General features: G+C 56.5%; 1 protein-coding gene across 1 annotated transcript; it reads right to left on the reverse strand.

The window, feature by feature from the left end:
• Nucleotides 1–246: 246 nt before the first annotated feature.
• LOC132248741 (zinc finger protein OZF-like) lies at nt 247–9,264 on the reverse strand. Its single transcript, XM_059722763.1, has 3 exons — nt 9,129–9,264; nt 6,287–6,403; nt 247–2,800 (listed from the first exon to the last, which is right to left on the reverse strand). The coding sequence occupies exon 3, from the start codon at nt 2,637–2,639 to the stop codon at nt 1,104–1,106; it is 1,536 nt and encodes a 511-aa protein (XP_059578746.1). The 5' UTR covers nt 2,640–2,800; nt 6,287–6,403; nt 9,129–9,264; the 3' UTR covers nt 247–1,103.
• Nucleotides 9,265–14,803: the final 5,539 nt, after the last annotated feature.

Here is a 14,803-nt window from a genome sequence, read left to right on the forward strand (position 1 = left end):
CCCTGTCCGAAGCTGTCTCCATTCTGAATAAAGCAGCTGCAAGTAATGTGTGCTGGTGTTTGCTCCCTGCCTGCTCTGGCTAACGAGTAACAGGATCCACACGTAACTGGACCGTCGTCTCCCTAGTCGTTGGGCGCCACATGGGGTCAGGGTCTAACACTTACTGTGACCTTGCACAGGACACAGGAACTGCCACAGCCTGCACCTCCTTCCCCCTGCCCCCATTTCCCCAAGAAAAGGCACTCTATTGCCCCCTGGCCACAGGCTCCTTCAAAAGGGCAGTGCCCTTGCTGCACAGCAGTACGTAGGAGTGAGGCCTTCAGTGTAACCAACTCTTTTTATTGAGATGTTGCAACAAGCCCTGGACAGTGGTGAACCCTTGGCAAAGGGAAGAGGCTGGGAACTCAGAGAGATCTGCCCTGGAAAGGCTTCTGGGCTCTTCTCAATTCACATCTCAGTTGAGGAGAGGGCACAGAGCCCAGCCACAGGGATACCATGTTCAGTACAACAGCTTTCTGATCAGAGACTGGATTAGAGAGAGTGCAGCTAAGGGCAGGAGGGCAGGGGAGTGACATGTACCAAGGCATGCATAACTCTGGAGGGAGGCTGAGAAGCAAAACCTGACAGATTGGTGGGAGAATATGGCAAAGCTCTTCCCACACACAAAGCAATAATGTAGCTTTTAGCCTGTGAGGATGTGCTGGTGGAATGCCAGGCTGAAGGTGTGGATGAAGCTCTTCCCCCACACAGATCACTGATGTGGCTTCTCCTCTCTGTGGATGCGCCAGAGTATGGCCAGGTTGGAGGAACAGGTAAACCTCTTCCCACATTCAGACCACTGATTTGGCTTCTCCCGTATGTAGATGCACTTGTTTGCTCAGTCTGGAGAAATCACTGCATTTTTTCCCACGCTCAGAGCAATGATGTGGCTTCGCCCCTGTGTGGATGCGCTGGTGTAGGGCCAGGTGGGAGGACTGGGTGAAGCTCTTCCCACATTCAGCGCACTTATGTGGCTTCTCCCCTGTGTGGATGCAGTCCTGTTTGGTCAGGCTAAAGGAATTGCTGAATCTTTTTCCACCTTCAGAACATTAACGTGGCTTCTCTCATTTGTGGATGCACTGGTGTACAGCCAGGTGTGAGGACTGGGTAAAGCTCTTCCCACATTCAGAGCACTGATGTGGCTTCTCCCCTGTGTGGATGCGCTGATGTTTGGTCAGTTTGGAGAATTCACGGAAACTCTTCCCACACTGAGAGCACTGATGTGGCTTCTCCCCTGTGTGGATGCGCTGGTGCATGACCAGGCTGGAGGAGTGGGTAAAGCTCTTCCCACACACAGAGCATAGATGTGGCTTCTCCCCTGTGTGGATACGCTGGTGTATAGTCAGATTGAATAATTCACGGAATCTCTTCCCACACTCAGAACACTGATGTGGCTTTTCCCCTGTGTGGATGCGCTGGTGTTTGGTCAGCCTGGAGGATTCACTGAATCTCTTCCCACAGTCAAGGCACTGATGTGGCTTCCCCCCTGTGTGTATGCGCCGGTGCACGGCCAAGCCGGAGGAGCGGGTAAAGCTCTTCTCACACACAGAGCACTGATATGGCTTCTCCCCTGTGTGGATGCGCTGATGGGAGGCTAGGTTGGAGGAGCGGGTAAAGCTCTTCCCACACTGACAGCATTGATGTGGCTTCTCCCCTGTGTGGATGCGCCGATGGTAGGCTAGGCTGGAGGAGTGGGTAAAGCTCTTCCCATACTGACAGCATTGATGTGGCTTCTCCCCTGTGTGGATGCGCTGATGGTAGGCTAGGCTGGAGGAGTGGGTAAAGCTCTTCCCAGACTGAGAGCATTGATGTGGCTTCTCCCCTGTGTGGATGTGCTGGTGTTTGGTCAGGTGGGAGAATTCACAGACACTCTTCCCACACACACAGCACTGGTGTGGTTTCTTCCCTGCAAGGAGGCACTGGTGTTTGGACAAGTGGAAAGACTGGGTGAAGCTCTTCGCACACACACAGCAATGTGTCTTCTGCCCTGTGTGGATGCACTGGTGTTTGGCTCGGTTGGTGGAACGTCTGAAACGCCTCCCACACTCAGGATACCGATGCTGTTTATCCCTCGCGTGAATGTGCCAGTGCTGAGCTAGGGAGAAGAAATGAGTGAAGGTCTTGCCACACGTGACACAACGGTACTGACAGTTTCCCCTATGCACATCTTGGTGCTTTCTTACTTCTGAGAGGCACACAAAGCTCCTCCCAAATCTGGTTAAGTGGTGTGGGAGCTCTCCAGAATTGATCTTGCAATGAGCAGCTTGGGCGAAGCCACAGGTGAAGCCCTTCCCACACCTGACGCATAGGTGGCGCTTTTCCCCAATGTAGCTTATCTTGTGCAGAGCCAGGAGTGAGAGGAAGCTAAAGCTTTTCCAGAACTCAGGGCAGGGGCGGCCTCTGCCCCTGGGCGTGGTGGGGAGCTCCTGCTGCCCTCTGAGGCCCTTCCTGCTGGCTCGCCTTAGATTCGGGGTCTCTCTCCAGAAGAACTTGGCTTCATGGCTCTTCAGCTCCACAAATCCTTCCCTGCGCCCAGGGCTCTGTCTGGCTTCTGTTCCTTCTTCACTCTCACCCCCAAGGAGAGATCGCATCTGGGTCATTGCTACATTCTCCTTCTGCTTTTGGGGGTTCCCCTGGCTCTGGAGCCATCGTTTGTCCTCAAGTCTCACGGACTCCGTCTTGCCCAAACTCCCTGGGGTAATCCCGGGTGACTCCAGAGTTGCAGGCCCTTCCTCTGCTCTGCTCAGCAGCCAGGCACCTCCTGCGTGGGGAAGAGGAACGCCAAGTTAGTTCCTGCCACTGCTATTCCCTCTGCTGCAACAGGCTTCCAAGCATGACTGGACCTGGGCACCTGCTTTCCTTAGAAGAACAAGGTCTTCCTGCCCAACCCCAAGTGCTGGGCTTGAGGGAGGGACGAGCCCCTGTGGCAGGCTAATGTTCCCTGCTCAGTGGAGGTCAGAGCCACCTTCTCATCTGGTAGCAGGATGAACAGTCTCACAATGGATTTTGGGGGCTCAACAGCAGTCAAAGATGTGTGGGGAATATAGCCTTACATTACGCGAGCTGCTACTACTTGGTAGAAAAAGCCCATATGGTTCATCCCTCCTACTTTCAAAGCCTGCTTTGGGAGGGGAGGATTTAAGAGCTGTGGCTCTCCCTTTTGGAAGGAGCAGGGTTGTGTGTCCTACCTGATAACTGTAAAAGCTTGGCCATTTAAATTATTAAACTGCTAAAACAATACCTTTTGTATAAAAATGCAATATCATGGCTGGGACCATGTGAAAAAAAAAAAAAACAATCCCAAATTGATCACATCTCCTGTGTTACATTCCTAATGTACCCAATGTTTATTATGCTAAGTCAGGCTACTCACTGACTGTATCTAACCCCAAATTAACTCATGCTTATTGTCCCTAGGGGCCTTTGATCCTCACTGCCTTGCATATGCATTTATTAATTAGGGTATATTTCTCTAAACAGGCAGTCAGTTTCTAAATGTTTATTATGCTAAACCAGGGCACTTTCCTGAAATTCAAACCTATTTATTCTTCTTCTTATCTCCATTTACATTTTAATAAACCTGCTTTGGTCCAGTAAGAGGTATCCCATACAGCCAAGGAAGCTTGTAAATCAAAACACCTCTCTCAAAACAGGCATTTAATGGCTGTCAAGCATCTCTCATAAATCATTTGATGCAGCTCCACTTTTAAAATAACTACCGAAAGACAATATTCTGTAATCAACTCCTTGAAGGCATCTCATTCAATCAATACCCATCCCATTCCAAAACTGATCAAATCTTGCAAACTTCACACACACACACAGAGGATATAATTGTAATATGTTAATTCTGTCCTTGCCTGCTTTGTTCAAACTTTGATTAACCAACTATCTAGAAAAAATGCTTTGAAGCTATACAACTGAACAAGTATAACAAGGGCAAAGTGCCAGCAGATGGTGGGCATCTTCTCCAGGGGGAAAAGGGAAACTGTAACCTGCTCCCAGCTGGACTAAGGCAATGGATCCACGCTTTGAGAAGGCTGAAGACTTGAACTAGCTTTAGGCCTGCATGAGTAGCATCACTGGCTCTAATACGAAGACTGTGTGGTAATACAGCTCATTTATTTGATATTGGGAAAGAACCTTTGTCATTTGGTTTTGTAACCTGTTAGTAGCTAGTAAAGCAAGTCTTTCTGGTATTCATTAACGAAGTGTTGTGTCAATTTTTAAAGCACTAGGTTAAAAATCTGGTTTGTAAGTGCAACACTATCTGCTTCCAGGGAAAGTTCTGGGGCAGGGAACGAGCCTGTCGCAGGGCACCTCAGTGCCTGCTCCTAGGGAGTAGAAACTGCCAGGGAGAGAGAGCCCTGGCAGAACATAACCACAGCTGCGGGTTGCCAGGGCAACTAATGTGAGTCAGCTGCCTGTAGGAGGCAGGCCCTGGCCCTCATAAAGCCCAGGGCTGAGGACAGGCTGGCAGTTCCCTGCCAGCAGCCAGAGGGGCAGGAGCTGCTGCAGTTAGGATGCGGAGAGAAGCCTAACAGCAAGTACCGCTGTGACATGGAGCAACGTTGTTATAGCCATAGGGCGTGTGTTGAGTTGTAGCCAGGAGGCTTGCAGTATGTTTTGCTTTGCTATTACACCGGTGGTTTGGGTGAGGCTATAGGGGTTGGAGGAGGCCTCATAAAGGGGCCCCACGGGAGTGTGGGGGCCCCAGCGCCTGAGGAGGGCGCAGTGCTCTCATAGGGACCTACAGAGCGTGGGACCCTAGCGCCAGTGAGGGCGCAGGTTTCTCAGGGGGAACCCCAGTGGTATGGGAACCCCGGTGCCAGTGAAGGCGCAGCTTGCAGTGAGAAGTGCAACCAGTGGGTTGCGGGCAGGGAACATAGACCCCGGGTTGTGTGCGGGGTACGCAGACCCCAGCCCCAGAGAGGAGCAGCTTTGAGACGCCCCAGCGTGGGCACAACGAACCCCAGAGAGGGGGCCACATTATTAGGAAGCCCAGTAGGGGCACAGCAAGCCCCAGAGAGAGGGGGCCATATTATTAGGAAGCTCAGCGGGGGCACAGCGAGCCCCAGAGAGGGGGCGATATTATTGAGAAGCCCGGCGTGGGCGTGTAAGGTCCCAGAGAAGGGGGACTATTGAGAAGCCCAAGATGGGCGTAGCGAGCCTGGCTGTAGGCTAGTGTGGCAACAGCCCTCAGATAGGCAAGGTGCTACGGTGGTCCCCGGCAAAGGGGGATAGCAGTGCGGTGAGCCGGGATCAGAGAGGGTAGCCGTGCGGTTGGCCTAAAGGACCGGAGAACCGCTAGAGGGTCCCTGAGCGGGACAACACTTTTAGAGAAGGCCCAGAGTGGGCTCAACGAGAGTCCCAGTGAGGGGCTGTGTATTAGAGAGCCCAGAGTGGGCTAGACTACAGGGGAGGCCCAGGAGTGGGCTAGATTACAGAGGAGGCCCGGGAGAGTGGGCAAGCTGATTTGTGACAGGACAACGTCTATCCCATCAGCGAAGCATGGGGCGTGGTATTAGGGGTTGGTAGGAGCCACGCGTAGCCCATAAGGCTAGGGTTCCTGGGGAGCACCCATCATACCGGGAGACCCCCAGGGGGTCCGGGAACACACAGGGACAGAGGTCCTAATCAGCTGTGCCCAAGGAGGTGTAAGGCAGCCTCCCGAACTTACTGAACATCAAAGACGTGGCAGGCGAGAATAAGAGGGTGCCCTTGGGCCGGACTTGACACGGTGAGAGGGACCTCAGGGAGATCACAGCCCTCCTCAAGGACCCTGCCGTGACAGAGCCCATGGGGCTTTCCTCTGCTGATGAAGCACAGGGGGCCTGCACATCACCAGAATCTGCACTGGGACAAAGGCTTTGGCATTAACCTTCATGTGGACTTTGTGCTGAATCCCAGGTTCTGTGACACTCACGGTCCAGAGACAAAACACAATGGCACAAGCCTTGGGGGATTCACTTCCCCCTGCAACACGAAAGCTTGTGAATCGCACTCCCCCATAGAGCCATTCTGTAGTTAGAGGGGGGTAGAAGTGAACGACTGCTCGTCTCCACAGTCTGGAATTTCAGGGCACGGGAAAGCCACCTGCCTGCACACACTACAGCATAAACTAGTTGAGGTCAGCACCCTGGATGGGCAGCACAGGACAGGTCTGCAAGTTTCAGGCCCTGTCACTGTGGACAGGGAGCATTTCTGAAAGGGGATTTGGGGGAGGGGACAGCCACGAACGACTCACCTAGCCACAGGTCCTCAGAGCTTGAGATTTCCCCATGGTCCTCATCATCGCAGACCCAGAGCTCCTCCTGTCTTTGCTGGATGCAGCAGATTAAGTTGGGTGTGGGGCCTTGATATCCTGTTTGGGGCAGTGGTTAAAGAGAGTTTGTGATTCAGTCCTGGTTGCAAAATAACCAACTGGGATCTGGGGAATGGATCCAGTGAACTCATGGATTCTACTGGGGCCTTAAAGCACAGGTGAGGGTGAACCCTTGGGATGAAAGAGAAGGCACTGCAGGGAGAAGCATTTGATAGATGATGGCCTTTGTCACCCAGGTGGTGTGGGGACAGTAATAGGAAACAAATCACCAACAACCCTGAGGTTTTATAAAAAAGGGTGCAAGACCAACAGATTTCCCAGGGACGGAGGTGTTGGAAGGAAAATTGAACCTGGTTTTGTCAAGTTGACAGATCTCCCAGAAGTCTGTCCGTCTGTCCTTAATGCTCCGGGCCAACTATGCATGTGTTGCCAAGAGAGCAGGCACTGATTGGCTGAACATACCCAACCCATTCCTCACAATAGCCAGCAGGGAGTGGGAGGCGGCAGGCAGGGGGGACTGGCTGGGGTCAGGCCTGCCACACAGCGGGGTGCCTTGGGGGCTGTGGCCGGCAGGGATACAGGGGAGGGGAGGCAGGCAGGTGGAAATGGGCCAGACAGACTCAGAGTGGGGGAAGGGGAGTGTGGTGGAGTGGGGTTAGACCCAAACCAGTGGGGAAGAGGGGACAACGCGGTGGGACCTGAATTGGTAGTGGCAGGGAATGGGGTCACCCCAAACTGGCGGCAGCGGGGAAGGGGGTCAGTCCCAAACCAGCGGCAAGTGGGGTCAAACAGGGTCAGGCCCGAACCAATCGCGGGGGGGGGTCGCATCTGAATCGGCGGTGGTGGGAGGGCAGGGGGGAATGGGGTGGGACTCGAAGCGGTTCGGGGTGGAATTGGGTTGTAAACCAAGCTCGGGGGGCGGGACGGGGCGGGGCGGAAACGGGTTAAAACTGAACCGGCAGCACCGGGGAGGGGCGGGAAATGGGGTCTGACCTGAACTGGTGGGGGTGTGGGGGAGGGAATGGAGTTAGATCCGAACTGGTGGGGGTCCGGAGGGGGAAACTGGGTTGGACCGGAACCAGTGGCAAGGAGGGGGGAGCGGGCTTGGACCCGAAGCGATAGGGAAGGGGCAGAAAAGGGTTTGGACCTGCAGTGGCAGTGGGGGAGGGGAGCGGGTACATGCAAGGGTGGATGCAGAGCTCTGTCCCTGCCAGCCTCTCTCCAGCCCCCACCTCCCCACTGTCGTTCCTGAAGGGTGATCTGCAAGTATTATATAACAAGCTTCGCTAATACAGGCAGTCCTCGACTTACAACATCCAGTTACAAGGTTTCGCACTTGCAATGTTTATAAATTGACACCCTGTTTCAACGTTATGATGTCAGTTTCGACTTTACAACACTTGATCTGATGCAACGCCATGCCAGCGAACAAGAACAAGGAAAAGGAAGTGCTAGAAAAGCAATGTGAAGCTAAATACTTGAGCTCTGCACATTTTTGTTTTTATTTTGGAAATGTTTTCATGTTCCAGGTCAAATTAGCCAGATCAGTTACAAATCCTTTTGAACTGAGCAAAATTCAAATCTTTCAAAAACCGTATATGGCACTAGAACTGGCAAGTATCCTCCACCCCAGACATTTCAGCCCGCAGCTTTGGATGCTCCCAAATTGATTGGCAGGCATCCCATATGCAGGCCCAAACTGGAAGGACATGGGTTCAGATGCCCCCAAGTCTCACCTGCCCTTGGAGCAGCATGAGGCCACAGGATGAAGCTAGGAGGACTTCCACACTTCCATAATGGAGGGGTGTAGCCGAGATCCTCTCACTGGACACTGGCCAGCAGGAAGCTATTTACAAGTCTCTCGCAGGGAGTTCTTTCCACATTTGGACAGGGGTGCACACTCAACTACACACTGCCATTTAAATCTATTCTGGCTCAGGTACCAAGACCATTGCAGTGATTACACTCAATCCTAGCCCATATCAGATCAATGCAACTTGATCTTAGCCCACAAGAGGCCGAGAAACAACAGGCATTTGACAGGTCTTATCCTGCTCCTGGAATCTATGCAACTTCTGGAAACAGCAGAGCGAGCTTCAGAGCAAGTCTCCAAGTAAACACAGCCAAGCGAGAGCCTGCAGCCTGTTCAGATGAAGACATTAGGAAGCAATGTGAGCAGATGCTTCCAGGGACCTGGTGATAGAAGTACCCCAGCTCCAACACGTGTCCACATGTCACTAGAGACTGAGTGGAGGAAATTCAAATCCCAGGGGTGATAGTAGCAGACACTAAGACTTCCATTACCTTCTGCTGGGTTGCAACCAAATGAGGAGAAAGAGGATTTAGACATCACTGACTGAGCATGCTTGGAGTGTTACACGTGTGGGACAGGACAGGCTAGGCACAAAAAGGAGGAAATCAGAAGCATTTCCCAAGGAAGAGCTGGCAGTGAATTCTTTTGCCCAATTAACTGGAGATGACACAACCACATTGAAATCGGTAGACCCCCTTGCCAAGAAATGACTGCATATGGAAGCACCGGGGCTGCAAGAACAGGAACGACTCAGATGAAGGCAGCCAGCTCAAAAGGAGCACATGTTGATACGAAATGCCAGAGAGGCCTGGTCACCCATGGAGCCATGGGGGAGGATATGGATTTCAAGCATCAGGGAAAGGTTCACAGGGACGAGTGCTCAGAAGCAGGGAGAAGACAATAAGTGACACAGCTGACATGGCAACAGGGAGAAGCAGGAAACAGCTTTACCCAGGGAAATGAGGGCTTCACAGTTCCTGGTTCCTGGTCCTGGTCCTGGCTTCACAGCATCTGGTCCTGGTAAAGCACCTTGTCTGCATCTTTCAGGAGCTCCCACTCTGCCCGCGTGAAATACACAGCCACGTCCTCAAACACCTCCTGGAGCTGTAGCCACAAGCGTTAGCCCATCAGTGTCTCCTGCTCCAGCTGCCTTCAGCCCCCACCACCTTCCCCGCAATCCCTGTGTGACAGCTGTGTGCAGGATGTGCCATGACACACACATCTGCAAAATGCTCCATTTTTGGCTGACATGGGATGTGGGTGCAGCCTGTTGGAGCTCGTGCCCTGCTCACCTCCATGCTTTCCCCCTGCTTTGCCGGCCTGCCCTGCCCCTTCTGCAGCTGGCCCAGCTCAGGGCTCTGTGGCGCCCTCTCCCCCAGCCTTCCCGGGGAAGTCCTCAGCAGCTCCAGGTTTGCAGGCCCTTCTTCTTTAGGAAGCTGCTGATGAACTCTGCTCATGGTCTCTGCACCTGTGCGTAGGGAAGAACATGCACAGGTCAGCCCTGCTGCTCCTAGCACGTGAAAGCCCTGTTGTCCGGTACTAGTCTCCGACTGCAGCAGCTGGAGGCTTTCCTGTGTGGAAGAGTGGGGAGACAGGACTCAATTTCCCACTGCTCTGGCTAGCAAAAGCTGGAGAGGACCCCCGTAGCTCTGTCCCGGGGCTGCAGAGCAGCAATCACAGCACTGTGTCAGGGCCCGCAGGTACCTTGCTCCCAGGGAAAGAAGCTGGAGGGATGGGGAGGGGGGCATGTTATCCCCTTGTTTTGAGGGAGTGGTGGGGAAATGCGAGGTTAGTGTTCCCCAGGAGGCGTGGCCTGTTCAGGGGGTGGGGGGGACAAGGAAAGCCACTTCCCCCAGCTGCATGTCCTGGCACAGAGACCTTCCCACTGGGGGGCTGCGCCTGCTGCTGCTGCTGGGAAAGGCAGAGCCACAGCGCCTCACCGGCTGCTGAGGAAGGGCCTCGTCCTGGGGCGACCTGGGCATGGAGGAGAAACAGTCGAAGAAGGGAGCACGGATTGGTGGGCCGTGAATTGGGTCATTGCCTGTTCCCATGGCGGCAGGACAAGGCACAACCAAGATCAAGCCTCTCTCCCCTGGGTGCTGCACATACATCGAGACAGGCCGGGTGTCCCACCCACGGCTGCCCACCTACAGACATCAGAGCGCTGTCCCCGGCAAGGGGAGACGCTTGAACCTCTTCCCCACATGCAGGACAGCCCCCGAGACCCCCAGACCCAGGCCCAGGCCTGCACGTGGCCCCTCACCAGATCCCGCGTCTGGCAGCGGCTCCTCTCTGGGGCAACAAGGGGCCTGGTCCCGAGGCCTTGCGATTTCCCTCGGTGCTGCCTCCTCCGGAGAACTATCTGCAGGCTGGGCTCGCGCCTGCTCCAGCCAGAAATCGCCAGGCTGCTGTAGCGCCCCGGCGGGCTGCACCCTGCCCACGGTCACCTCCCCGGCCGCCACACTGACCGCGACCTGGGGACAAGACCAACCTGTCATGGGGGAGCTGGGCTGGGAGAGACGGGGTGGCAGGGACCACCCCGCAGGCACACGTTGATTCACCGACGCGCCGAGTGAAATACTTGCACGTGCAGCTTCGATGCCGGCACCTGCCCCAGCCGAAGCCCGTGTGATAGGGTCAGCGCCTCGGTGCAGGTCTCCATGCCGCGTCCGCGCACCCCGCTCCGCGCCTCCGTGGGCAGCACAGCCGGGGCCTGCAGCACCGCCCGCTCCGCCCGCTGCCCCTGCCTGCGGCGCCCGCGCAGCTCCCGCCCGCGGACACCGACCTCGCCGGGCCCTCGGCCTCCCGGCAGCGCAGCCCCAGCGCCAGGTCCTTGGCGTGGGGAGCTCGTGCCCTGGTCCCGCAGGCTGCAGGGGAGGAGGCGGCGCGGCGCGGCTCGGACCAGAGGACGGGCACGGACACCGAGACCGCCCCCGCCCGACCCCGCTCCGCGCACCTTGTTCTGGAGCCCCGCAGGGATTCCCGCCTACCTGGCGGCGCCTGCGCAGTGACTGCTCTACCTCTGCTGTCCCCGCCCCTCCCGGCCTGGGCATGCGCAGTGAGTCCTTTCTTGATGCTTCTCCGTCCCGCTCTGCTGCCAGCGCATGCGCAGTGGGACGGCTCCTGCCTGTGCTACCTGTGCTGGTGTGCAAGGCTCGTTGCGCACAGCGCCCGCCCCGCCTCGCCCCGCCCTGCCCCGCCGGCAGCTGGCGCGATGGGGCCGGGCCAGGTCGGGCCGTGCTGGAGCCACGTGCGGAACTGGCCCAGCTTGGTGCTGCTGCTGTCTGTGCCCTGTGCTGGGCCGGGGTTTGGGCAGCGTGCACGGCCTGGCCAGCCCCGTGTGCAGCCTGTGGTCACGGTACAGGCGGCATCAGGGCGAGGGCTGCGCCTCGCCCACAAAGACGCCTTGCCGCAGGCAGCACGGGGCTGGGAGCTGCCCTGGCCTGCCCCTCTGCTGCCGGCCGTGCTGGGGCAGCCCTTGTTCCATGGGCACAGCGAGCCCTGGGGCCGGCGTGTGCTGCATGCCAGGGGAGATGGCGCAGAATTGCCCCGGTCCGGCCCACGCATTGCCCGGGCAATCCTCATCCAGCGTCGGATGAGCTTGAGGCCCCTGATCTATGTTATACCCCTGAATGCGATACTGACACAGAGCTGGGCCTGTTTCCTAACTAGCAGCTGACTGATGTCTGTTCTGTGGGGGAAAATAAAGCACCCAGAAGTGGCTCCTCTGGTCACTGAGTCACCCTGAGAATGAAGAGGAAAAGCCCTTGATAATGGTCTGTTTCCTGCTGCAGCACTGGTCTCCTTGAACATGTGGGTGTGCAGGGGCATGCATGGCCATAAGACCTGAGCCAGGCCTTGTGCAAAGGCAGCTAGAGCAGGGCACTGGGCCAGAGCCTGCACGACCTCTTGGGCATCTAACACTTGAACTGTCCCAAGAACGTCCCTGACTGAGTTGGTTCAGCGATGTCCCAGGTCCGAGGGGGCAATGTTCTGCTCCCCTCCATCGCAAACACGGTGAGGGGGGCTAGGGAACCTGGGATGCAGAGGGAGCATTTCTTGCTCTTTCAATCAAACTGGGAGCAAAGTTTCAGGACTGAGGCAAAATCTTAGCAGCACCTCAGGAGAGGAAGGAGGGGGAAAATACAAAAAGATCTTAGCAGAGGAAGGTTTCAATCTATCAGCCTCAGGATTATGACCCCAGCCTGCTCCTGCTGCACCATGCTGCTGCGGGTAAAAAAAAAGTGCTTCAAAAAGCAGCTTCGAGAGCCCCTGAGAGGAATGGGGGCTCAGACACTTCAGGAGCCACAGGGAGCAGAGGCAGGGCTCAGGCCTTGCTGCCCAGTGCTGGCATCTGCGCACCTTGGGGGCGAGGACTCAGGACCAGCGGAGCAGGAGGTAATGCCCACGTGAGTAGGCAAAACACCCGCCCTCTCTGAGGAACTCAGGACCTTCAGATTATGAGACTGACACGCTGCCGGCTGCACTAAGAGGGCTCTTCCATCGTGCCCTTGTCTGCCTGCAACTTAGAGCTTGGACATACTGGGAGCAGTAGATTCGCCTCCGCAACCTGGCAGTGCAACCCGTCATGCAGGCAAGCCCGGGAAGGGCTGGGACAGAGCTGCTCAGGAATGGCTTGTCCCTGATTTTAGGCTGCAGGGGCCTCACGGGAGCAGGAGTCATTTTAACCAAGTCTTTGCCAGATGGAAACAGGCAGAGCCTGGAGGGGTCAGGCCTGGCTGTGGCTGGCGGTGCTGTGGCAGTGCCATGCCGTGCAGAGCAGGGGAAGCTGCAGGGCAGGGCAGGGCCGATCTTGCATGGGAGGGAGGGAAAGAAGGTGGACAGGGCTCAGCGTGTGGAGGGGAAAGGTTGGCAAAGGACAGGACAGTGCCCGGTGTGGGGGGCAGAGGTGCCAGGGCTGTGTGGGGGCCTTGGCTGGGCGGGCTGAGGAACTCCACAGCCAGAGGAGGTGCCCGGGGAGGGGCTTTGGGAACAGGACTAAAGGGCGGCCCTCTCTGAGGCTTCAACGCCCATCCCCCATGTGTCATGTTGCGAGCAGGTCATCCTGCCTAAGGGCACAATAGAGAGGATGCAATCTGAGAGGAAGCCACAAAAGTCATGGAGAGATGGCGCTGCTCCCAGCTCCATGGGTGGAGGAGATGCAGCATCTCCCCTGTACACCCAACACCCTGTGCCCACCACAGCATCCCATGGAGAAGCAGGGCCCCGTGCACCAGTCCCAGCGGCCCCTCCGCACAGCTCCCCGGGCAATTGTGGAGAGGGGAGACCAAGACTTCCCCTGGGAACCAAGTCTTGGAGAAAGTCCAGTGCTTCCATTTCCACCGAAGCAGGCAAGCCTGGGAAGGGCTGGGACAGAGCTGCTCAGGAATGGATTGTCCCTGATTTTAGGCTGCATTTAGGTGGATTTTAGGGAGCAGGAGTCATTTTAACCAAGTCTTTGCTGGCTGGAAACAAGCAAAGCCTGGAGGGGTCAGGCCTGGATGTGGCTGGCGGTGCTGCGGCACTGTCCTGCATGGAGCAGGGGGAGCTGCAGGGCAGGGCCATTCTTTCATGGGAGGGAGGGAAAGAAAAGGGAGGGAGACACAAAAGGGACAAGCTCAGTGACCTGTCTGGGTATTGAGTCCACACATCTACTGAGCTAACCAGCCAGCTGTGAAAGAACTATTGTGCGGAGCACAAAGAAACGGTGGCACTCCTGACTACACAATGTGCTTTGCTCAGGAGGGAGCTCCTGCAGAGCAGACGTGCCCACTGACCTTTCTCTGCTCTTTACCTATCGGGCAAGGTTCTTCGCCCAAGGAAATGGGCTCTCTTGTGATATGAAAAGTAAACTAATATTCAAAAACACTGGAAACTCGGCTTCCATGTCCTGTACTCCTTTGTGTTTGGAGATTCCTCTGACTCTTGCCCAGCTGGGGAGGGGGGCATGGGACATGGGGAAGAGGGCAGGGCGGCCCAGGATGCTGGGAGCGGGGGGTTCGCCCTGCTGCCGCTTGCCCAGCCACAACGGGGGGGACCAGGGGCACAGTGAAGTGCAGCTTGGTCCGGGGGGAAGGGGGCAAGCAGTAGCAGGGCATAGACCCCACTCCCAGCGCTGCCATGCCCAAATCCCATGCCTTCCTGCCCCGGCTGGGTAGGTGGCAGCAGGGCATCGCCCGCTGGTTGCCCAGCCCGGGTGGGGGGAGCACAGGAAACAGGTGGGGGGCAGTGCAACTCGACCTTGGCTGCCAGGCATCTGGCACTGCCTCTGGCCCATCGCATGGGCCTGGCCCAGCTGAGTGTGGCACTGTGTGCTTTCGGGTGGCTCTGGCTCGCTCTGTCACTCAGGACCTTGTGCTGCTCGTGGGGGGCGCTTGTTGAGCTGGGATGGGTCCTGCATGCATGAAACAGGCCCTGCCCAATATTGCGTGGTGCCCGTGCACACAGGACGTGGTCTGGCATGACAGGCGGTCTCCGTGAGTGGGCCCAGGTGATGTGGCAGAGAAGCTGCTGGTGCTGAGCCGCACTGCTCCGTGGCGCGCGGGGGGATGTGCCAGGAGGTCCCAAGTGCCCCAGTGCTCACTGCTGCTACCAGTGGGCTGTGCGGGCGGGTATCTGGGCCTGGC

The sequence above is a fragment of the Alligator mississippiensis genome, chromosome 1 (genome assembly GCF_030867095.1).
Source record: "Alligator mississippiensis isolate rAllMis1 chromosome 1, rAllMis1, whole genome shotgun sequence".
Classification (NCBI taxonomy): Eukaryota; Metazoa; Chordata; order Crocodylia; family Alligatoridae; genus Alligator; species Alligator mississippiensis.

Excerpts from the sequence above, each read along its gene's own strand:
- LOC132248741 (XM_059722763.1), bottom strand. The coding sequence starts at position 2,639 with ATGACCCAGATGCGATCTCTCCTTGGGGGTGAGAGTGAAGAAGGAACA.